At 47.0% G+C, this 24,748-nt stretch overlaps 1 protein-coding gene across 1 annotated transcript in view; it reads left to right on the top strand.

Annotated features, from left to right (window-relative positions):
- ADGRB2 (adhesion G protein-coupled receptor B2) overlaps nucleotides 1-22,483 on the top strand; it is a 164,293-nt gene extending 141,810 nt beyond the window's left edge. The window contains exons 23-30 of the mRNA XM_033957083.1: nucleotides 3,711-3,882; nucleotides 4,039-4,134; nucleotides 4,644-4,722; nucleotides 5,077-5,741; nucleotides 20,089-20,124; nucleotides 20,823-20,924; nucleotides 21,026-21,082; nucleotides 21,195-22,483. Coding sequence (XP_033812974.1) covers nucleotides 3,711-3,882; nucleotides 4,039-4,134; nucleotides 4,644-4,722; nucleotides 5,077-5,741; nucleotides 20,089-20,124; nucleotides 20,823-20,924; nucleotides 21,026-21,082; nucleotides 21,195-21,353 — 1,366 coding nt within the window. The 3' untranslated portion in view covers nucleotides 21,354-22,483. The remainder of the gene's footprint in view (nucleotides 1-3,710; nucleotides 3,883-4,038; nucleotides 4,135-4,643; nucleotides 4,723-5,076; nucleotides 5,742-20,088; nucleotides 20,125-20,822; nucleotides 20,925-21,025; nucleotides 21,083-21,194) is intronic.
- The last annotated feature ends 2,265 nt before the right edge of the window (nucleotides 22,484-24,748 follow it).

The following is a 24,748-nucleotide window of genomic DNA, read 5'->3' as shown; positions in this document are numbered from 1 at the left end:
TGAGATGCTTAGAGACTTGGGGACCCTCTGTCCCAATGCTCAGCCTCCTTCCCGGGCTCAGTGGCCCTCTGTCTCAATGCTCAGCCTCCTTCTCGGCTCAGTGGCCCTCTGTCGCAATGCTCAGCCTCCTTCCTGGGCTCAGTGGCCCTCTATCACAATGCTCAGCCTCCTTCCTGGGCTCAGTGGCCCTCTGTCACAATGCTCAGCCTCCTTCCCGGGCTCAGTGGCCCTCTGTCTCAATGCTCAGCCTCCTTCCCAGGCTCAGTGGCCCTCTGTCGCAATGCTCAGCCTCCTTCCCGGGCTCAGTGACCCTCTGTCGCAATTCTCAGCCTCCTTCCCGGGCTCAGTGGCCCTCTATTGCAATGCTCAGCCTCCTTCCTGGGCTCAGTGGCCCTCTGTCGCAATGCTCAGCCTCCTTCCTGGGCTCAGTGGCCCTCTGTCGCAATGCTCAGCCTCCTTCCTGGGCTCAGTGGCCCTCTGTCACAATGCTCAGCCTCCTTCCCGGGCTCAGTGGCCCTCTGTCACAATGCTCAGCCTCCTTCCCGGGCTCAGTGGCCCTCTGTCTCAATGCTCAGCCTCCTTCCCGGGCTCAGTGGCCCTCTGTTGCAATGCTCAGCCTCCTTCCCGGGCTCAGTGGCCCTGTGTCGCAATTCTCAGCCTCCTTCTCGGGCAGAGAGGCCCTCTGTCACAATGCTCAGCCTCCTTCCCGGGCTCAGTGGCCCTCTGTCACAATGCTCAGCCTCCTTCCCGGGCTCAGTGGCCCTCTGTTGCAATGCTCAGCCTCCTTCCCGGGCTCAGTGGCCCTGTGTCGCAATTCTCAGCCTCCTTCCCGGGCAGAGAGGCCCTCTGTCACAATGCTCAGCCTCCTTCCCGGGCTCAGTGGCCCTCTGTCACAATGCTCAGCCTCCTTCCCGGGCTCAGTGGCCCTCTGTCACAATGCTCAGCCTCCTTCCCGGGCTCAGTGGCCCTCTGTTGCAATGCTCAGCCTCCTTCCCGGGCTCAGTGGCCCTGTGTCGCAATTCTCAGCCTCCTTCCCGGGCAGAGAGGCCCTCTGTCACAGTGCTCAGCCTCCTTCCCGGGCTTAGTGGCCCTCTGTCACAATGCTCAGCCTCCTTCCCGGGCTCAGTGGCCCTCTGTCTCAATGCTCAGCCTCCTTCCCGGGCTCAGTGGCCCTCTGTCGCAATGCTCAGCCTCCTTCCCGGGCTCAGTGGCCCTGTGTCGCAATTCTCAGCCTCCTTCCCGGGCAGAGAGGCCCTCTGTCACAATGCTCAGCCTCCTTCCCGGGCTCAGTGGCCCTCTGTCACAATGCTCAGCCTCCTTCCCGGGCTCAGTGGCCCTCTGTCTCAATGCTCAGCCTCCTTCCCGGGCTCAGTGGCCCTCTGTCTCAATGCTCAGCCTCCTTCCCGGGCTCAGTGGCCCTCTGTCGCAATGCTCAGCCTCCTTCCCGGGCAAAGAGGCCCTCTGTCACAATGCTCAGCCTCCTTCCTAAGCTCAGTGGCCCTCTGACACAATGCTCAGCCTTTTTCCCGGACTCAGTGGCCCTCTGTCTCAATTCTCAACCTCCTTCCTGGGCTCTAGGCCTTTACAAGATTCCAGAAGCCAAAAGCTGATAGCAACTTTCTCTATCAATGGCGACCTCCCTAAGAATTATGTGTTAAAAAATCCTAATTTTACAAAATTATACAAAAGCAATTTCTAGTGTTTTCTTTTTGTAATACCACCTTTATTAAGCATATTCCCTCAAATGAGCAGGCTGATATTCAGCCAGGACAGTCATCACCGGTATCTGCTCAGCAGCAGGGGTGGGATGTCCGGATCAGACGGTTAGTATTGGCGCTGTCTGGATAGCAACAGTATCCAGGCCCCTATCTGGATGGTAGCAGGATAACGTCAAAATAGCTCTTCGTTTTCATAACTACCCAGTTCCAGACCGAATATTGTCACTGATTAAAGAACTCCAGGATTGCCCTCGCTCTGTCTGTGGACCACCACAGCAGTATCCAGGAAACTGGCTGTAATTTGGAACGCGCTGTGGTTCACTGCAGTGATTTTCAGTGGCATATCTGGGGGGGGGGGTCTATATAGTTGAGTGAGTGAATGACTAAGGTTTGTTTGAGTGGGTGGGGGCTATGTGGCCCTCTATTTCCCCTTGCAAACTTCACTTCTGGTGGTCCTTTTCCACCTCCCATGTTGTCCCTTCTGTCACACATTGTGCCACTCCCTTGTAACACACTCCTCCTCTCTTCTTTCCATCCTCTCTCATCCAAGGGTTCGTCTCTGCCTTGGCTGGCGGATCTGACCTCCATGCCAACGGCACTGCAGAACTCTTTGACATGTCTTTGTGTGACTGGTAGTAACCGCTGTTGCTCTATTTCCTCAGTGTGCTTATTAGGCTGGCAAGGCCTGGCCTCCCCACCGGTCATGTGGCATACATTCCCCAAGTATCGACTCTCTTTCTGCCGGCATGTTCTGAGCTACCAGGGCTGCAAAGAAGTGATCTTGAGCTCACTATGGTCCAATCCGCAATTTACGAGCTCAGGGAAGGAGCGATTGGTGACAGTGGTCTAATCCTGGACCTGGAAGAGGTGTGCTTTGCAGGAGTGGGGCTGGAGGTGACAGGTTTGACTGGAGAAAAGCCACTTGCATAGTGAACTCAGCACTGAAGCCTGGCCTTCGAGTACGAGGAGGCGGCATGCCTCTGTCCACTTTTGCTTGGCCCTTAAGGGGATCAATTGATGTAGATCTTCTACTGTCCATTTTGCACAGTTATATGCGTCCTTGTTAATTATCTGTCAAATGTTGCACACACATAATCCCAGAATTCCCTGGGGTGTAGCTCAAGGGGTAACTGCAGAGCACAGAGAAAGGGGCGCTTTGCATAGGAGGTCCCTGGGCAGCTGAGGGTTCTGGCATTTCCGGTGCTAGAAAAGCACATTCTGTGTACAAACAGCGAGCAGATAATGTGGCGCAGTGGTTAAAGCTACGGCCTCAGCACCCTGAGGTTGTGGGTTCAAACTCACGCTGCTCCTTGTGACCCTGGCCAAGTCACTTAATCCCCTCATTGCCCCAGGTACATTAGATAGATTGTGAGCCCACCAGGACAGACAGGGAAAAGTACCTGAATAATTCTCCCCTGGGGAACGATATACAAAATAGAATAAATAAATAAATAAAATAATGCCTTCTGTGCGCTCTCTCATTTCAGGTGATTTCATATATTTATAGGTTGTTACTGAACATCAATTTCCCACAAAAACATCCGCATAACAAGCAACAAAAACGTGCCCATAAAATCAATCACATACACAAAGCAACACAAGCACTTATCAGCTGGAAGTACATTTCGTACATAACTACAAAAGCAAGAACGCATTAAACCGTACGAATCCATAGTGACCGAATAAAAGTGACAAAGCACATTTCAGCGAAAACTCTAAGCTACTCAAAAGCTTGTTCAAAAATGGTTTTTGAAAGGCTAAAAAGTTGGCTTCAAATTGACCAAAGCAGGTACTGCTCAGAATGAAAGACTAACACCTTATCCAAGATTAAAGAAATGGCTTTTCAATGAAATAGAAGCAGATAATTGGGCTCCTCTACTGTAGTCAAGTGGCAGCTCACGAACTGACAAAAGTGTACATGGGCTAACTGGTAGGTTTTGCCCCTCCTGCGGCTGCTGGAGGCTGACTTCTGTCTCTCTCCCTCTGTTCCAGGTCCTCGCTCTGGAGCTCCTGCGTGGTCCTGCCGCTACTTGCTCTTACCTGGATGTCCGCAGTCCTGGCCATGACGGACCGACGCTCCATCCTGTTCCAGGTCCTTTTTGCCATATTTAACTCTGTGCAGGGCGTTGTCATCCTGACCATTCACGGCTTCTTACGAAGAGAGGTGAGAAGATTTGTGGGCCCCTGTGTGTCTTGTAGCCGTCCCTTCACAATAGGCATTCTGTGTCCAGACCAACTAGACGGCGGCATTTTCATGGTGGGTGGGGAAGGGGCCCTTGATGCACAGGTAACTGCAGTGTCTCCTGATGGTGGGATCTAGGTCCAGGAGGTGGTGAGATGTCAGACTGGAGTGTGCAAGAGTGAGGAGAGTGAGAACTCCCCCGATTCCTGTAAGAACGGACAGGTGCAGCTCATGGTGAGTATGGGGGCCCTGGGCAAATTACGGGCACTCTACAGCAGAGCATATGCTCTTGTGTAAGACACCTGCCGGCTGACTGTCTTGTCATTGTCAAAGTGCAGCTGAAGCAGGGTATGGATGTGGGGGGGGTGCTTATATGTATGTGGGGGTGTCTTGTATATGTGAGTGTGTGGTGTATGTATGGATGTGGGGAGGGGCGTCTTGTATATGTGGAGGTGTTTTCTGTGTGTGGGGGTGTCTTGAATATGTGGGGGTGTTTTCTGTGTGTGGGGGTGTGCATGTATGTGTGGGTGTGTTTTCTGTGTGTGGTGTATGTATGGATGTGTGGAGGGGTGTCTTGTATATATGTGTGTGTGTGTGTGTGTGTGTGTGTGTGTGTGTAGATATTGAAACACGAGCACCAGTTTGACCCTAACGCTTTTCTCCGTTTGTCTCTTGGTGTCTTTCCTTCCTATCTACAATGTGACCCCTTTTCTCTCTTCCTCTCGCTCTCTGTGTTTTTACAGACGGATTTTGAGAAGGACATAGATCTGACCTGCCAGACCGCTGAAAAGTCCTCATGGTACACAGCGCATGGAGAGACAGGTGGGTGCCAGCCAGGGGGGGTGAAGTAAAGTTCCTGCCCCAGTCTGGACACCCAGAATTGGGCACCATTAGCCCGCCCCCCACAGATAAGAGCACAATCAGTCTTCTCAGAGGAAGCACTGCCTTCACACCTCAGTGTGACAAGTTCACTTCTACTGATCATAGACAGGTGAGATGAGGTGCTTAACTCAGAGGCAGTGAGTGTAGGGTCCATAGGATTCAGTTTGTGAGGGGGATTCATAGAACTTAGTATGGGACAGTGGGCAGAGGACCTGTATGAGTTAGCACGGGGCAGTGAGCGAGGGAGCATCACAGTGCCTGATCCCTTTCTTTTCTGTTGCCCCCCCCCCCCAGTCCTTTTTAAAGGCATGAACACTTGTAATCCAGCCACCATTGCAGGGACTTTGTCACGCATCTCCCTGGACGATGATGAAGATGTCAAACTGAACCCAGGCAGTGAGGGCATGAGCTTCTCTGCATTGCCTGGAAACATCCTGACAGCTGGTAGCCTCCGGCTCCAACAGCCAAAGCTGGGGCATAAACCTCTGAAAGTATTCAATGAGTTTGGTGACCCACAAGCCAAAGTCGAGGTGAACCTAGAGCCCCCCGGCCCTATGTACTTCTGCAGAGGGAACAGCCTGCGCTCACTGGATATGGGCTGGATGCGAACTCAGGAGCAGTCCGTGGAGAGCGATTACATGGTGCTTCCCCGCAGGACTCTCAGCCTGAAGCCCTTCTCCAGGGACGAAGGCAGAAGGAACATCACCCTGCAAGAGATGGCCAGCATCGCCAAGGGGCAGAGATCAAGTGAAGCTGAGGGCTACCCCAGTTTCCTTTCTGTGGACCACATCAATATGAACCTGCAGCAGCCCTACGTCCCGACAAAGCATCAGTATAGCCTTCAGATCAAGCAACACCCTGTAGTCCGACAAGTCCTGGGGTCAGAGGTGACGACGGAACGCAGCCGGACCATGCCTCGTACTGTCCCAGGCCCGGCTCATACCAGCGGCTCCTTGCAGGTAAGACACAGTTTGTGCTGCTCACAGATTTCCGGGTTCCTGGACCTTGGTGCTTCCAGCTGCGGTGGGGTGAGTGAGGGAGACAGCACACTGCACCTCTTAAGATTGCTGGGAGTTCAAATCTGTGCAGGGTCCTGCATAAGTGCAGGTTTGAGAGTAAATCTCAGCATCTCATCTTGTAATGTGTGATGCAGACAGTGAGGTGGTTACAGTTGCTCCCCTCACTATCTGGGTTAAATCATTCTTCCGGCTCTTACCCAGCCAGTGGACGTTGAGAACAGAATGACCCTCCTTTTAGCTGATAAACAGTGGTAGTTTGGTGCAGTAATACATAAAATAGATCACAGAATCACAGTGATTCCGTCTGGAAGCATAGTATCAAGATTACTGGAGGTGGAATTAGAATCTGGGTCTCCGGTGGCTGAGCTGCACTTGGTGGCATGGAAATGGGGTGTGATAAACCGCAGGATTGAAGCTCAAAACCCTGGGTTGGTGCTGAGGGTCGCGAGGGCAGAAGGTAGAGAAGCAGGAGAGAGGACCTTGGGGAGGGAGAACATATCCAAAATCAATTTCCTGCCTGCACAAATGGGCTCTTCCAATTTTGCCCAAATGTATCATTTCTCCTGCATTCCCCAGGACAGGTGCAGGTGACAGGAGGGAAAGAGCCTTTATTTGATATATCGCTATCCAGAACTATGCCAGCTATATTCTGACAAATTACAAAGGAGGAGATTGAACAAATAGGAAACTACCCAGGACGAGGAACACAGCTGTGAAGAGGAGGACAGAAAGGTGCTGAGGACAGAAACAGCTGGCCACAAAACCAAGTTAGAATAGATAGAAATACTCTGTCAACGAGAGTGGGCCAGCAAATGGCTGTTGAAAAAGCAGTGACCGCTGCTGGCATTGTAGCTGAAATTCAGTGCCAGGCCAGAGAAACGATAGCGGTTAAGTGTGATATTAAGTTATACGTTCCCTCTGTTCAACCTCAGTGTAATATGTTGTCCTCTTATCTATTTCTCATGTAATAAGTTGTACCCCCTCTTCTTGCATTCTGTAATTCTCTGATTGTCCAGCCTTCTTCTAGAAGTCTTCCCGACTGTGGCAGTATAGAAGAATAAAGTTATTATTATTATTATATTCAGCCCTTCATTGGTTATTGCGAACTGCGTATTCTTCAGTCCTATTTATTGGCAGGGAGAGACAGAGATCAAGGTCCAGATTCTCTATAGGATACCAATATTGGTGGCTGCCTAAAAAGTGGCCGCCAGTCACGTGTTAATCATGTGACAGCACCCTATAGAGAATTGCGCCGCCGCGAAAGATAGGCCAGAGTTTTCTGGGCCTCCATTTCTAGTGCGTATCTTTGTCATGAATCACGCTGACATAGGCACTTTAGGCTGCCTAATGCCACTTCCATAAGAACCTAAGAATAGCCTTACTGGGTCAGACCAAAGCCCAGTATCCCATCTTCACGGAGGCCAATCCAAGTCACCAGTACCTGGCAAAAACCCAAATAGTAGCAGTGGCTTTTCTCAATAGCAGATATGAACTTTTCCTCCAGGAATTTGTCCAAACCATTTTAACTATGCTCATAATGGCATTAGGTGGCCTAAATCACCTATTATTTATTTTAAAATTTTCTTCTCCGCTTAATAACTAAGTGGATAACAATAAAAAACACATATTTGAATACATACAACCAACAGAACACGGTCATAAAAACTCTTCTCTACCAATCCAAAATATCTCTGCTAAAAATAGCAAACAGCAGATATAAAGTTTGCACTTACAAAGCTCTACAATAGCTTTCACAGTACTAAGCTAATAAAAAGCCTTAACAAATAAAAAGGTTCTTAATTGCTTTTTCATCTCAAGTATCCTGGCAGTGCATTCCACAAACATGGAGCCGCTGCTGGGACCGCTGATGTTTGTGTCTTCCTAAAGTGCATTTGTTCCCAACCCTGTCCTGGAGAACCACCAGCCAGTCGGGTTTTCGGGACAGCCTTAATGAATATGCATATAATGGAGGAGACAGGCATGCAAATCTGCTCCAATCGATCATCTCAAAGATCTAAGAGGTCTGTAGTGTTTCAACATTTGGGTCAGAGACCGGGGAGCCACCCCGTAGAGCAGGGGCCCCATGAAGTATTTTGTGCGGCCCCGGTCGAGGGCGATGTAGTGTTTTCCTCTGCTGCCCCCCAGTGTTTACCATCTTGCCGACTCCCTCCTCTGTCTTGCTGCAGCATTTGTGCAGCCCCAGAAAAAAATTTTTCGGCCAATGCGGCCCAGGAAAGCCAAAAGGTTGGACACCCCTGCCGTAGAGCCCTCATTTCAGTATGCAGCCAACGCGGTCGTTTCAATACTGGCCGAACAATTCTCGCTGCGACGTTCTGAACGATCCGCAACACTTTGATTTGAACTTTTGCAATGCCCTTCAACAATGAAGGACAAACGTCCAACTTTGTCACAACAATACTCTGTACCACAGTCTGGAAATCAGCAACGGACATCGTAGCTCTCACTCTAGACAATAATCCTTTATAACGTATCGGCATTCTGACATTCTTATCACATTTAATCCTTTATAACGCATCGGCATTCTGACATTCTTATCACATTTAGCTGCTGGCTTGGTGTTTTAACGGTAGTGCATGGGGCTAAAGGATATTTCTGAAATTACTTTATATTATTTAAAATGGATATCTTCAAATTCATTTCATAATAAAAATCATTATAGGCAATGCAGCAACCACAACCTCCCCCGACGAAGGTCTTCTGACTGAAACGCTCACGTAAAAGTGGAGCGTCGGGCAGTTGTAGTCTGGAAAGCCAACGTTGGACCAGCAGTTTGGTGTTGAAGATAAGTGTTGCTGATTCAAAAGTTTCAAGCCATAGAATCAAATGGTAGAAATCGCTATGCACGGAAATCGGTTTATCATCTGAGGGTTCAATAATTGAGTGTAAATAGTAGCTCAATGACATTGTTAAATAATTAAAAGAAAATGAATTTGAAGGGATTAAAGGAGTCAAGATCTTCAGTCAATCTTTGGTCTTTAAACTCTCTCCAATTTTTCTGTAAATCTTTAAAAACTCCTCTATTTGCCAAACATTTTGAAAATTAATTCTTTTGAAATCTTGCTATTAGCTTCTATTTATCATTTGTAAATCATTCCCTGTTTATTTAATTGCTGTAAACCGAGTCGAGCCTTCTCAGAATGATGTTAAGCTTTAGTTTAGTAATTTAAGAAATATCCTTTAGCCCCATGAACTATAGTTATTTTGGTTTGGGCAGGATTTTGACTGAAAAGGATCCGTGTTTCTTGTTTTTGGTGCTTTAACGGTGCCAATTTTTGCAGTTTTAAGTGGCGTTTGTTCATTAACGTGGGCACCAGTAATCCCCCAAAGTGGAGCCTGTGCAGAGGGCCAGATTCAGCTCTGGCCACCTTGGACAGGCTGGATGGACCGCGGAGGTCTTTATCTGCTGTCATTTACAAATTTACTTTCCAGGGAAAACTTACCTGCTGAAAAGTAGGCCCAAGTCTCTTGGGATATGTTTTCCTGAAGTGATAATCAATGCAAAAGCATCGCTGTACCTGACTCGGCATCAGTGTGGGCGGTTGGATTATTGCTCCCACAGGGCACATCCATCACTGCCTTCTGTGGTGTCTCTACAGCTATATTTGTGATTAGTTGATTGTTTCTTGACTTCTCCGCTTGGAATTTGCTCCATGTCTTCTGTGAAACACCTTTAGCCCTTTCATGCACTGTGCGTAACCTCACTGTCTTGCCAGAGCTTCTCAATAGGTCCTCCCTCCCCCCTAAGGCTCTCATTTCAGAACGTTTAGTCTTCGTCGTCCAGTACTCAGCACAGCCACAGCAGACAAGAGACTCATCAGTTTCTTAGTTTATGCTGCCCAGTTCTCATCCTCTGCGCCCGTGTCCCTCCTCGATCCCCACATGTTCATGCTCCTCATCCTTCTCTTGCCTAAGTCCAGACTGCTAACCAGCTGATTCCGTTTGGAGGAGGATGGGCAGGGGAGGGCTTCAATGGCTGGGAGGGTGTAGATGGGCTGGAGTAAGTCTTAACAGAGATTTCGGCAGTTGGAACCCAAGCACAGTACCGGGTAAAGCTTTGGATTCTTGCCCAGAAATAGCTAAGAAGAAAAAAAAAAAAAAAAAATTTAAATTGAATCAGGTTGGGCAGACTGGATGGACCATTCGGGTCTTTATCTGCCGTCATCTACTATGTTACTATGTTACTATGTTACAATGGGGAGTGGATTTTCCAAGTCCTACACTGGGATAAATTAGCCTGTTAAAAAAATTCCTTTCCCACAGCTGATCTATTGAGGTGGCGTTCCTGAAAATATGTTTAGGTTAGGGAGGACATGACATTTTCACAGATGCACCCCAATTAACCCTCCTGACGCTCTCCAAATGAGCAGGTGCATCATACAGAAGTACTTCATTTTCAAAGGAATTGTGCTGAAAATTTGTGTAGGTTAAAGCACTCACATAATTCGCACTCAGAATGACATGGGGACAAATTTATCCCTGTCCCCGCGGGATCTCAATATCCCCACAAGTTCTGCCCCTGTCCCTGAGCCATATTCTTGCAAGCTCTCCCTTAACCACACAAGCCTCGAACACTTGTGATTTTGCACATGAGGACGGAGCATGCAAGGACGGGGCAGGGACAGAAAATTGAGATCCCTGTGTTATTCTCTGCAGCTCTGTGGACTATTTGAAAATTGCTCTGAAGATGTAGAAGATTTTCTGTCGTAGTCTACCGGACTTTCTGTCAATCGCAGAAATGTTGCTGTGACTGGAGAACAGTTTGGCGTTCTTCACATTTAAGCAAAGGGACCTAACGACGCTAGAAGAATGGGCCAAAAAATGGCAAATGAACTTTAACGTAGGGAAATGCAAGGTCACGCATGTAGGGAAAAAGAACCCGATGTTCAGCTACAAAATGGGAGGATCACTGCTAGGGGTAAGTAACCTTGAAAGAGACCTGGGAGTGATGGTGGACACGTCTTTGAAGGCGTCGGCACAGTGCGCCACAGCCTCAAAAAAAGCAAACAAAATGTTGGGTATCATTAAGAAGGGTATCACGACCAGGACAAAGGAGGTCATCCTGCCACTGTATCGTGCGATGGTGCGACCGCATCTGGAGTACTGTGTCTAGTATTGGTCGCCGTACCTCAAAAAGGACATGGCGGTACTTGAGGGAGTCCAGAGAAGAGCAACTAAACTGATAAGAGGTATGGAAAACCTCTCATATACTGACAGACTGAAAAAGCTGGGGCTGTTCTCCCTGGAAAAGCGGAGACTTAGAGGAGACATGATAGAAACCTTCAAGATCCTGAAGGGTATAGAAAAAGTAGACAGGGACAGATTTTTCAGATTACGGGGAACCACAAGTACAAGGGGGCACTCGGAAAAATTAAAAGGAGACAGGTTTAAAACAAATGCCAGAAAGTTCTTTTTCACCCAGAGGGTGGTGGACACATGGAACGCGCTTCCGGAGGCTGTGATAGGCCAGAGCACGTTACAAGGCTTCAAAGAAGGTTTGGATAGGTTCCTAGAGGATAAAGGAATTGAGGGGTACAGATAAGAGTAGCGGTAGGTTATAGGGATAGTCTGGGACCATTGCTCAGGCAATGGGCCTGATGGGCCGCCGCGGGAGCGGACCGCTGGGCGAGATGGACCTCTGGTCTGCCTCAGCGGAGGCAACTTCTTATGTTCTTAAGCAGTTTTCAGTGGTGCTGGCCTTGTAACGACTTTTTAAATTTATTTATAAATTGTTTGACAGATTTACGCATAACTTTGGCCATTTTATTTGCAAAACTGTCAGTTATGCTTTGGGAAAAAGGAAATTGATATGGAGTAGAAAGTAGGAGAAAAGCGTAATAAATTCCGTGGTGAAACCCAGTGGCCAGATGTTTAAATTATAAATCCAGCTGTCAAGCATAGCACTGGCCATTTAAGTTGTATGAGGATTTTCAAAGTGCTGCCGCAAATACATATAACATTGCATGGCCAGTTGTACATATCTTTAACTTTTCAACAGCATCAACTTCCGTGATCATATTCACTGGGGAAATAAAGACATATCGCCAAAGAACAGGAAACAAGATGTAAAGACAAACGGATCTGTGAGAGTCTCAGACCACCGCACCACCTTCCTTGGTATGAGGACGAATCAAAATTTAAAGGCAATTGTTAACGTACACGATAACCGGAACAGAGCTAGCAAAATGCATCATATGTACATTGTCTGTTGGATAGTTTGTCCACACACAGTGCAGCGCTCGGCTTTTAGCCGTGTGGCAGCCACGAGGTCAGAAACATGGATGCTCCATTGCAAGATTGTACCATCGAAGAAAAATATGCAGTAGTTCGATTTCTTTGGGCAGAGGGAGTGAAACTTGTGGAAGTTCACCATCGGATATTGACTCAGTATGGACAGAGCACCAGGAATCAATGAACGGTTTATGAGTGGGTCACAAGGTTTAAAGCAGGAAGAACAGATGTAAGTGACGAAGGTCATTCTGGTCGCCCATCAACATCACCCACACTAGAGCACATTGACAGAGAAGATCGACGGATAACGGTGTCTCAGTTGGCTGCAAATTTGGATATCAGATATCAGCATTAGAGAATGACACGGTGACAAAATTCATCACCGTTCCCGTCTCCACAGATAACCGCGGGAAATAATCCCATGTCATTTTCTAGTGTCTATCTCAACCTCAGTCCTTCTACACCAGCATTCTTCAAAGCAAAGCTTGCGGGTCAGTGGTTGTGGCCATTCATACTCTGATTCTTATGTGAGCCAAGGATAATGAAGCCATTGTGACATCACTGATGTGATTGGCTCTTAGGCACTGGTGGAATGAGGCATTATGACATCACAATATCTGCTCTGGATACCAGACTGTCATTCTGTAGTGTCTATCTCAACTTCAATCCTTCTACACCAGCATTCTTCAAAGCAAAGCTTGCGGGTCAGTGGTTGTGCCCAATTATACTCTGATTCTATCCTCTCTCCTTAAAAAATGACATGAAGATGGTTTCCCGCCGCCCGCGGTTATCCGCGGGGACGGGAACGGTGATGAATTTTGTCACCTTGTCATTCTCTAATCAGCATTCACCATAATTCATGATGAGTTGCGATACAGGAAAGTCTGCGTACGATGTGGAGGTTGCGACCCAGTTCCTGAGATGGTATGAAGAAGATCCGAGTATTCTGGAGAAAACTGTCACCGGTGACGAGACATGGGTGCATCACTGCAACCCGGAGAGCAAAAGAGAAAGCATGATGTCGTAAAGGAAGCGTGCTTATTTGACTTCAGGAGCCGCCGAAAAACTTCACTGCAGGAATGCAGAAGCTAGTTGATCGATACATCAAATGCGTCATCTTGCACGAGGACTATGTGGAAAAGTGATATGTTCAATTGCTCACGGTTAAACGTATTTTGTCTTTACTTTTTGATTTACCCGCGTAATAAGGATACAGTGCATGTTATTTTCAAAGTATAACAGGATTTTTTTATCCAGGAATTTCTAATTGTAGCTGGAGTCTTCCTAAATCTTGATGCAGTAAAAAATCGATCCACTTATACCTGTTCTACTTCACTCAGGATTTTGTAGACTTCAGTCCTATCTCCCCTCAGCCATCTCTTTTCCAAGTTGAAGAGCCCTACCGTTTTAGTCTTTCCTTATACGAGAGGAGTTCCATCCCCTTTACCATCTTGGTTACTCTTCTTTGAACCTTTGCTAGCGCCACTATATCTTTCTTGAGATAAGGAGACCAGAATTGAACGCAATACTCCAAATGAGGTCGCACCATGGAGCGATACAGGGGCATTATAACATTCTTAATTTTGTTAACCATCCCTTTTCTAATAATTCCTAGCATCTTGTCTGCTTTCTTGTCCACTGCCGCACATCGGGCAGAAGGTTTCAACGTATTGTCCACGATAATACCCCAGTCTTTTTCTGGAGCGCTGACACCCAAGTTGGACCCTAACATCTGGCAACTATGATTTGGATTATTCTTCCTAATGTGCCTCACTTTGCATTTGTCCACATTAAATTCCATCTGCCATTTGGATGCTCAGTCTTCCAGTTTCCTACGGTCTTCCTGCTGAAGATCCATTATACATTATATATGAAAACTGCTATGAGCGGTATATGAGGGAATGATTAATATTGTCTACAATTTATAATTTACACCCTCAGCTGTTGTGGATTTTCAACAAAACCAGGTGCAAGTGGCTTGCATTTTACCTTTCCAACTTGGGGCAGAATCCGTGTGTAAATTCTGGGTAGACTTTGAAGTGATGCAGTGGTTTGAAAACTTCTCCTTAAGTTATAATGAAGATGTGCTGATAAGGTAATTTTTGAAGGCTTGTGTAGTTAGGGTTACTACATGGCTCCAGAAAATGGAAGACAGATTGAGACATCCGGGTTTTACTTCCAACCCGGATATCTCAATCCGCCTCCCTTTTTTTGAAGCCATGTGGTAACCCTATGTGTACTATTTACAATGTTACCATAGTGATAGAGACACAGGTAAAAGCCGCATGATGGGAATCCATGCTGCTGCTGCCCCTACTGGTAGTCTCCATACCTGCACTTTCAAAGGAGTGAATAGGTGAGATGAGCGGCTCAGTTTGGCAGTGAAGGGAAGCATGCTCTCTGAAACACTCCTAGCTAGCATGAACATTATAATTCCCATTGCCCTATCGAATTCTCACCTCGTCGTCTTCCCCCTTTCAATGTACTTTACCTAGTCATTGCAGTAACAGACCCCCAGTGGGGTCCATCCTGCACTAGGCTTCTTCCTGTCACTAGAGGTCACCATGACGCAATAGCTATGACTACTGGAAGATCTTGCCAAACAAACCTGCTGCACTTCTTCGAGGGGATAAGCGAACATTTGGACAAAGGTGACCCCATAGACATAGTATACCTGGATTTCCAGAAAGCCTTCGACAAGGTACCTCATGAGCGCCTTCTAAAGAAACTGTGGAACCACGGGGTGGAAGGGGAAATACACAGATGGATCAGAAACTGGCTGGCAAACAGGAAACAGAGGGTAGGAATAAAGGGACACTATTCTGACTGGAAAGGGGTCACAAGTGGCGTCCCACAAGGGTCAGTGCTAGGACCACTGCTATTCAACATATTTATTAATGACTTGGAAACAGGGACAAAGTGTGAAGTTGTAAAATTTGCGGATGACACAAAACTCTCCAGTGCGGTTAGATCTGTTGAGGAGTGTAAAGAACTCCAAAGGGACCTGAACAAACTGACGGAGTGGACAAATAAATGGCAGATGAACTTCAATGTGGAGAAATGTAAAGTTATGCACATAGGGAAAGGGAACCCGATGTATAATTACACAATGGGGGGGGGGGATGACATTGGGAAAAGGCAACCTAGAAAAGGACTTGGGGATTTTGGTGGATAAAACAATGAAACTGGCAGTGCAATGCGCAGTGGCCTCAAAAAAGGCGAACAGAATGTTGGGCATTATCAAAAAAGGTATCACTACCAGAACCAAGAAAGTTATCCTCCCGCTGTACAGGGCAATGGTGCGACCGCATCTGGAATACTGCTTCCAGTACTGGTCGCCGTACCTAAAGAAAGACATGGCGATACTCGAGAGGGTCCAGAGAAGAGCAACAAAAATGATAAAGGGCATGGAAAACCTCTCATATGCTGAGAGGCTGGAGAGGCTGGGGCTCTTTTCCCTGGAAAAGCGGAGACTTAGAGGGGATATGATAGAAACATATAAGATCATGAAGGGTATGGTGAAGGTAGAGAGAGACAGATTCTTCAGACTGGCGGGGGCAACAAAAACTAGAGGGCACTCAAAAAAATTGAGGGGAGATAGATTTAGAACAAATGCTAGGAAGTTCTTCTTCACCCAGAGGGTGGTGGACACTTGGAATGCGCTTCCAGAGGAGGTGGTTGAGCAGAGTACGATTTTGGGTTTCAAAAAGGGATTGGACGAGTTCTTGAAGGGAAAGGGGATCCAGGGGTATAATGAGTAATAGTTCACTACAGGTCATTGACCTGGAGGGCCGCCGCGGGAGCGGACTGCTGGGCGTGATGGACCTATGGTCTGACTCGGCAGAGGCAATGCTTATGTTCTTATGTACCCATTTCTCAGGGGCTGTGAGTGGTGCCTTCACAGCTTCCACAGCTGCAGCCATCTCGGGGAATAGAAGAGCCAAGCTAGAAACTTAACCCAGATCTTTCAGGAACCCTACTGCTTGTGCTTTGGGCTGGCCTCAGTATTTCATTTCTTCTGCAGCTTGTTAGAGTCCTGGATAGCTTAGTTTGCTAATGAGAGAGACATGGGGGAAGCCACTGCTTGCCTTGGGATTGGTAGCTTGGAATGTTGCTGCTCTTTGGGGTTCTGGAATGCTGCTACTCTTTGTGGATTTAGCATGCAATGTTGCTACTCTTTGGGGATTCCACATGGAATGCTGCTACTCTTTGGGGTTCTGGAATGTTGCTACTCTTTGGGGATTCCACATGGAATGTTGCTACATTTTTGGGGATTCCCTATGGAATGTTGCTACTCTTTGGGGGTTCTAAAATGTTGCTACTCTTTAGGGATTCCACATGGAATGCTGCTAGTCTTTGGGGTTCTGGAATGTTGCTACTCTTTGCGGATTCTGCATGAAATGTTGCTACTCTTTGGGGTTCTGGAATGTTGTTACTCTTTGGGGATTCCACATGGAATGTTGCTACTCTTTGGGGTTCTGGATTGTTACTACTCTTTGGGGATTCCACATGGAATGTTGCTACTCTTTGGGGTTCTGGAATGTTGCTACTCTTTGGGGATTCCACATGGAATATTGCTACTCTTTGGAGTTCTGGAATGTTACTACTCTTTGGGGATTCCACATGCAATGTTGCTACTCTTTGAGGTTCTGGAATGTTGCTACTCTTTGGGGATTCCACATGGAATGTTGCTACTCTTGGGGTTCTGGAATGTTGCTACTCTTTGGGGATTCCACATGGAATGTTGCTACTCTTTGGGGTTCTGGAATGTTGCTACTCTTTGGGGATTCCACATGGAATGTTGCTACTCTTTGGAGATTCCACATGCAATGTTGCTACTCTTTGGAGATTCCACATGGAATGTTGCTACTCTTTGGGGATTCCACATGCAATGTTGCTACTCTTTGGGGATTCCCCATGGAATGTTGCTACTCTTTGGGGTTCTGCCAGGTACTTGTAATCTGGATTGGCCACTGTGGATTGATGGATCTTTGGTCTGTCCCAGTATGGCAATTCTTATGTTCTTATAGTGCATTTTGAATAAAGGCTGAGAATAAAAGTTGGAAGTAGTCTCTGGCTGTACAGTGAGCTGAGTGCTATAACTGTATTAAACACAGTAGAAAGAAGGTGTTTGGAATGAAAAAACTCTACCACATTCATATTACAGAGATGAAGCTGCTGCGATATTATCACTCGACTTGATTTATCAAATTTAATATACCGTACTGCCTTATTGAAAACCATCTAGGCAAGGTACAGATAAAAAATGTATATGATACAATTAAAATCAATAAACAGTACCATTTTTATTTATTCAAGACTTGGTATAAAACTTTAGCTGACTCTAGACCGCTTTGTCCTGCAAGACTAATATAAAAAAGGCCGGGCCAAAAAAACGACAAATTATACATTACACAGGAAACTCAGTAAGGAGTTGGAGGCTGGAAGCACCGAATCAGTTTGTAAACCTGCTGAAATAACCAGGTACACAGAGTAGCGCGATAAGATTTCTGACCATCCCTCATTTAACTGCTTGGGCCACAGCATTTATAAACAGCCAGGCACTGAATAATTTTCAGAAGCAAAATAGTTATTCTCATCCTGCAAATCGTGTGTGGGGAGTAAGCACTGATGGTTAAGGGGTTGGAGGAGTTGCCGTACAGTGAGAGATTGGAGAAACTGGGCCTCTTCTCCCTTGAAAAGAGGAGACTGAGAGGGGACTTGATCGAAATGTTCAAAATACTGAAGGGACTAGACTTAGTAGATAAAGACGGGTTGTTCACCCTCTCCAAGGTAGAGAGAACGAGAGGGCACTCTCTAAAGTTAAAAGGGGATAGATTCTGTACAAACGTAAGGAAGTTCTTCTTCACCCAGAGAGTGGTGGAAAACTGTTATAAGGGAAAACACCCTCCAGGGATTCAAGACAAAGTTAGACAAGTTTCTGCTGAACCAGAATGAACACAGGTAGGGCTGTCTCAGTTAGGGTGCTGGTATTTGACCTGGCATGAGCGGACTGCTGGGTGCGATGGACCACTGGTTTGACCCAGCAGCAGCAATTCTTATGTTCTTATGACTATGGGGAGAAGAGAGAACAAACTGTTTTTGGAACATCTTCCTAGATAATGCTGTAATGCAGATAAAGACCCTATGGCTTATCCAGTCTGCTTAGGCAGGCCATATATGTACAGTACTGCCCCTTCCGCTCCTTTAGAAATCCAATGTATTTGCCCAAAGCTTTCTTGAATTCAGATACACTTTTCATCTCCACCACATCCACAATGAGACCATTCCACATATTTACCACCCTTTATCCCAGAGCTTCTTTTTAATGGATAGAGACTCGCCTCATGGGCATTTATGTTGTCTAGGTACATATTTAAATATCTTTATCATATCTCCCTTCTCCTACCTTTCCTCCAAAGTATACAGACTGAGATCTTTAAGTCTGACCCCTTATGATGAAGACCACTCACCATTTTAGTAGCCTTCCTCTGGACCGACTCCATCCTTTTCATATCTTTTTGAAGGTGCGGCCTCCAGAATTGTACAGAATACAGTGTTCCCCCGCGTGTCAAAGCAGCTCCTGTTTGGTGTAGCCCAACTTTACTACAGGAAGAGGCGGTCGGAATAGACTGCGAGTGATTTTCTTCAACCACCGGCACTCCAGCTGCCCTCTCCTGCCTCCCCTGCCTTTTGACAGGCAAAATTTGTGGGGGTTCCTGGAATAGAACCCCCACGAATTTCAGGGGCGTACTGTATTCCAAATGAGGTCTTACCAGAGTCTTATACACAGGCATCAATACTTCCTTTTTCCTCTCCCTATGCACCCTAGCATCCTTCTAGCTTTCACCATCACTTTTTCAACCTGTTTAGCCACCTTAAGATCATCACATACAATCCCACTCAAGTCCCACTCTTCCGTCATGCACATAAGTTCTTCACCCCCTAAACTGTACCATTTCATTGGGTTTTTGCAGCCCAAACACATGACCTTGCATTTCTTAGCATTAAATCCTAGTTGGCAAATTTCAGACCATTCTTCAAGCTTTGCTACGTCCTTCCTCATGTTTTCCACACCATTAGGGGTGTCTACCCTATTGCAGATTGTGGTATCATCTGCAAAGAGGTCACCCTTACCAGACAGCCCGCCTTGTATAAAAAGATTCAAAAGTTAAGCAAAGTATTGTGATAGGAATGAAGTCCCTCTTTCTTTAACCCTCTATACACTCCACTGGTTAGGTCATATCTCTGTTTCCTTCTCATCATAGAAATATGACAGCAGATAAAGGCCAAATGGACCATCTAGTCTGCCCATCCGCAGTAACCACATGTACAAAACAGAACAAAAAAAATAACTAACCAATAACAAAAGGAGAGAGAGGAGATATGATTGAAGTCTTCAAAATCCTGAGTGGAGTAGAACGGGTACAATTGGATCGATTTGTCACTCCATCAAAAATTACAAAGACTAGGGGACACTCGATGAAGTTACAGGAAAATACTTTTAAAACCAATAGGAGGAAATATGTTTTCACTCAGAAAATAGTTAAGCTCTGGAACACGTTCCTGGAGGTTGTGGTAAGAGCAGATAGAGTAGCTGGTTTTAAGAAAGGTTTGGACAAGTTCATGGAGGAAAAGGCCATAGTCTGTTATTGAGAAACATATGGGGGAAGCCACTGCTTGCCCTGTATCGGTAGCATGGAATATTGCTACACCTTGGGTTTTGGGCAGATATTAGTGACCTGGATTGGCCACCGTAAGAACGGGCTACTGGGCTTGATGGACCAGTGGTCTGACCCAGTGAGGCTATTCTTATGTTTTTAATAGGATAGAAAACATGTAAGGTAATACCATCAGGAAGGGGAATCCTTGTCTATGTCTTGGGTCTCGGATGCACTCAGTCCCAGGTTGTCTGCCTTTTCTACGCTCCATCGTTTTGCCTACTTGTGCAGTTGGGGGGGGGGAGGGGCTGGGTCAGGTCTTTCATGAACAGGTGAACAGCTCAGCTTGCTTTGTTCTGTCTTTCTGTTGTTTGCAGAGGAAGCGTCTTCGGTACTCGGACATGGATTTTGAGGTAAGATGCCTTCCTTTTCTCTTCTCCACTCTGCCAGAGAAGCCCCTCTGAGGCACAGGTCTCACCTCTTTACTTAAGGCTTTGTTGATTGCAGTAGTTGGCTGAAAGGCATGTGCACATGGAGGGTTTTTGGAAGATGAGGGGAGAGCAGGGCCCCTTTACAGAACTGCTTCAGGACTTTTTTTTTTCCCCCTGATGAGGTTCCACTGGGGCATCTCTAGGAGTAAAAGTTCCTTGTGATAGTTAAGAACATTGGGTTGGGTTGAAGATCACCAGGAACAGACAGAGCCAGAGCCAGCTTCGCCCCTCTGCAGGTTCTTCATTTGACATCCTGTGCCTCTCATCAATGGAGCCATATGGAGTTTGCAATTAAAGCCTCCTCTGTGCATGTAACCGGGCCAGGTCTGGTTTTACTCACAAGAATTGTGTGTCACAGGGAGTCCTGGATGATGATGATGTTTGTGGAACAGCTGTGATAAAAGCAGGCCTAGTCTCTTCACATCTAGTGCTCCAGTTCCTGGGAACTAGAGCTCTGCTTTTGTTGCTGTGAAGGACCCATCTCAGAGCTCAGAAGGAACTGTGGTTGGAAGGGAGGGTGTTAGAAATGCAATGTGCTGGGGTGGAAGGGGGAGGGATAGCTATTGGTTGTTAGAATTCATTTATGCTTTGGAACTAACATTATGGTCCATCTTTTGCAGAAAGTGATGCACACAAGGAAACGCCACTCTGAGCTGTATCATGAGCTGAACCGCAAGTTCCATACTTTAGAGCGGTATCGGGAGGGCAGCACAGGCTCCAAGGTGAGGTTCCAGGCCCATTCCCTGCCTCCAGAGCTTCCCCTCCCTGCCCCAGGCTCTGGGTGGCCTTTTGTAAGTCTCTGTTTCTTTGTTGCTTTTTGCAGAGAGATAAGCGCTGGAGCATCTCCTCTGCAGGCGACAGGGACAGGGGCACGTGCAGCGTAAGTGTCTATTAACCTTTCAGACACAGAAAACGTTACCCTGCCCGGTCTTTGGGCTTCGTAGTAGAGGCCTGGCTACTGATCTTCTCAATCTGTCTCCCCTCTCCTACAGGAGAAGACCAGCCCCCAGCAGCGAGCCTGGGAAAGGTTCAGAGCCACGCCCCTTGACTCCCTGACGCCACCAGAGAGACTGGAACTGCACTGTGGAGACTGGGGCCAACCCTCCATCTCCGTGGACATATCTGATGGAGACTTCCAGACGGAGGTGTAAGAAGACTTCCAGTCAACACGATTGCCGGGGACAAAGAGAGCAGATACATCTCCACAAGGCCACTGGAGAACGAAGCGAAGAAAGCGTTTTTTTCTTCCGCATCCCTGGTGGGAAATGTGTGAAGCTCCCGGAGAAGAGACTCCGGGTCTGGCCCAGGAGGGAGACCCTGAGAAGGAGCTCATCTGATCTGCTTGTGTGGATGTTTGTCACCATGGGACACTTTTGTAGACATTACACAGACACACCAAATATAATCTGCTACAAGTACCCAAAAACACAACACAGAGCGTCCACCGACACCACACAGCTGCCCTCTCAAAAAAACACACTATGTAACACACACACACACATACACACAGCAGGAGACACAAAGAGATATGCGAACACACACACGGAGCAGAAACATGCACACATGCAGACACACAAACACCACCCCCCGTATACAGCAGACTCCGTTCCCACTGCGGCATATGCGAACTGCTCGCTCCTTTTCTCCTCGGTGCATCCACTGCTGTGAGAGGGGCAGATGGAGGGTGACATTTTATTTCCTGGAATCACCGCACAGGGGAACCTACTCAGTGTTTGATTCTTTCTCTTTTTCTAAATGAAATCTTTTTACTGTGAGATATTTGCCTGGTTCACGTCTATGGTACCCTACAGCCAGGATCCTGTGTAGTCTCCATCCAGCCTAAGGTCCAGTGCCATTGTGTTTTCCACATGATCTTTCACTTCCTCCCTCTACAGGACCGCAGGGGAGCGCTCTTTCCTGCCCTTTCACCCCTACTGTTCCATGCTGGGAAGGGACTGGATCCCTTCCTATAACCTTCCCCCCTCCTCAGAGGGCAGACTCGGTCCTTCCCACATGTCCTCTAAAAGAGCAGGGCGACTCTCTAGCTGTCACAGCGGGCGTCTGGATGCTCCGAGGCTGTACTGACCCTCTCTCTCTGCTGCTCCAGGCTGATGGATGCTTATCTTAACCTTCTAGTCAATTGCTTCCTTCGAGGCCCAGGCGGGACATGGAAATTATGTATGTCCCTTTATGGTGGGGTTCTGGGGACAAGGGGTGGCCCCCTTGGGACATAAGACTGTATTTGCAGATGCTTGGACCCAGTGACAGCAGAATGATGAGACATGGGTCGGGGGGGGGGGAGGGTTAATTATATTACTACTTTGTTTAAAAGAAGGAATTAAATAAAAATACTTTTGAATTTGAGAATGTTGTGGATTAGAAACTAGTAGCTAGAACTGGACTTTAACTCTAATGTAGAGAATGACACGGTGACAAAATTCATCACCGTTCCCATCCCCGCAGATAACCGCAGGAAACCATCTTCATGTCATTCTTTAAGGAGCGAAGGAAGAATCAGAGTATAATTGGGCACAACCACTGACCTGCAAGCTTTGCTTTGAAGAATGTTGAGATTGAGCAGCAACATTCCAGAGCAGATATTGTGATGTCATAATGCCTCATTCCACCAGTGCCTAAGAGCCAATCACATCAGTGATGTCACAATGGCTTCATTATCCTTGGCTCACATAAGAATCAGAGTATGAATGGGCAAAGCCACTGACCCTCAAACCTTGCACTGAAGAATGCTGATGTAGAAGGACTGAGGTTGAGTAGCAACATTCCAGAGCTGAGATTGTGATGTCATAATGCCTCATTCCACCAATGCCTAAGAGCCAACCTCATCAGTGATGTCACAATGGCTTCATTATCTTAAACTTGGCTCACATAAGAATCAGTATGAATGGGCCCAGCCACTGACCCACAAGCTTTGCTTTGAAGAATGCTGGTGTAGAAGGTCCGAGGTTGAAACAGACACTACAGAATGACAGAGCAGATATTGTGATGTCATAATGCCTCATTCCACCAGTGCCTAAGAGCCAATCACATCAGTGATGTCACAATGGCTTCATTATCCTTGGCTCACATAAGAATCAGAGTATGAATGGCCACAGCCACTGACCCGCAAGCTTTGCTTTGAAGAATGCTGGTGTAGAAGGACTGAAGTTGAAACAGACACTACAGAATGACAGTCTCTGGTATCCAGAGCAGATATTGTGATGTCATAATGCCTCATTCCACCAGTGCCTAAGAACCAATCACATCAGTGATGTCACAATGGCTTCATTATCCTTGGCTCACATAAGAATCAGAGTATGAATGGCCACAGCCACTGACCCGCAAGCTTTGCTTTGAAGAATGCTGGTGTAGAAGGACTGAGGCTGAAATAGACACTAGAAAAAGACATGGGATTATTTCCCGCGGTTATCCGCAGGGACGGGAACGGTGATGAATTTTGTCACCATGTCATTCTCTACTCTAATGTCTCTTTTCTGTCAGTGGAGGAAGGTGAACAGTGGAGTGCCCCAGGGATCTGAATTGGGACTGGTGCTGGTTCCTCATTAGTCCCAATTCCAGATCATTTTAAAATATGTTTGAGTTGATGAGATTTGTAAATGACATAAAACCATTCAAAGTTGGTCAGATGGAGACAGACTGTGAAAAATTACAGGAAGGCCTTAGGAAACGTTCTTGCCTCCCCCTCTAGTCATACCTTGAAAGAAGTAAAAGCAGTGCTTGGAACCAGGGATTTTTTTTAAGCAACATAGAAACATAGAAAATGACGGCAGAAAAGGGCTATAGCCCATCAAGTCTGCCCACTCTATTAACCCTCCCTAACTACCCTCCTAGAGATCACACTCAGGTGGCGATACCTTTACACTGCCCTCATAGTGATCCGACGTGGGCATCTCACTTATTCTTGAAAACAGGCACGCTGTTGGCCATGATCACCTGCACTGGGAGCTTGTTCCAATGGTCAACCACTCTCTCTGTGAAGAAATACTTCCTGGTGTCGCCATGAAATTTCCCGCCCCTGAGTTTCAGCGGATGCCCTCTTGTGGCCGAGGTTCCTTTAAGAAAGAAAATATCATATTCCACCTCTACACGACCAGTGATATACTTAAATGTCTCGATCATGACTCCCCTCTCCCTGTGTTCTTCGAGAGAGTATAGTAGTGGGCAGGGGGTTGGGTTGGGAGAGTGGGGGTCTCTAGACACCTTGGACTTTTTTTCTATTCAGGGAGGGCATCACTAGACACCACAAAAGCACAAAGCTATCAGCTACAGGGGGACTCACAGGTCGGGGGATGATGGGGGTCCCAGCAAACATTCAACTGTTCTACAGCAGCAGCTATTGCTTACTCGTTAGGTGTGGGGGGGGGGGGTGCTAAAAATGCAGAGAAGAGGAAGAAGGGAATTTGGTCAGACCCCATAGGAAGGGGGAAGATCCATAAGAGGAGGAACATTTTATGTCTTCCAGGTATCTCAGCTTGCAAGATGGGCAGAGTCCCCTCAGATTAGATAGGAAGATGTGAAAAGAGGTGGG

The sequence above is a fragment of the Geotrypetes seraphini genome, chromosome 8, assembly GCF_902459505.1.
Source record: "Geotrypetes seraphini chromosome 8, aGeoSer1.1, whole genome shotgun sequence".
Taxonomy (NCBI): Eukaryota; Metazoa; Chordata; class Amphibia; order Gymnophiona; family Dermophiidae; genus Geotrypetes; species Geotrypetes seraphini.
Note: the sequence above shows the minus strand (reverse complement) of the source record. Positions and strands in the feature narration are given on the sequence as shown.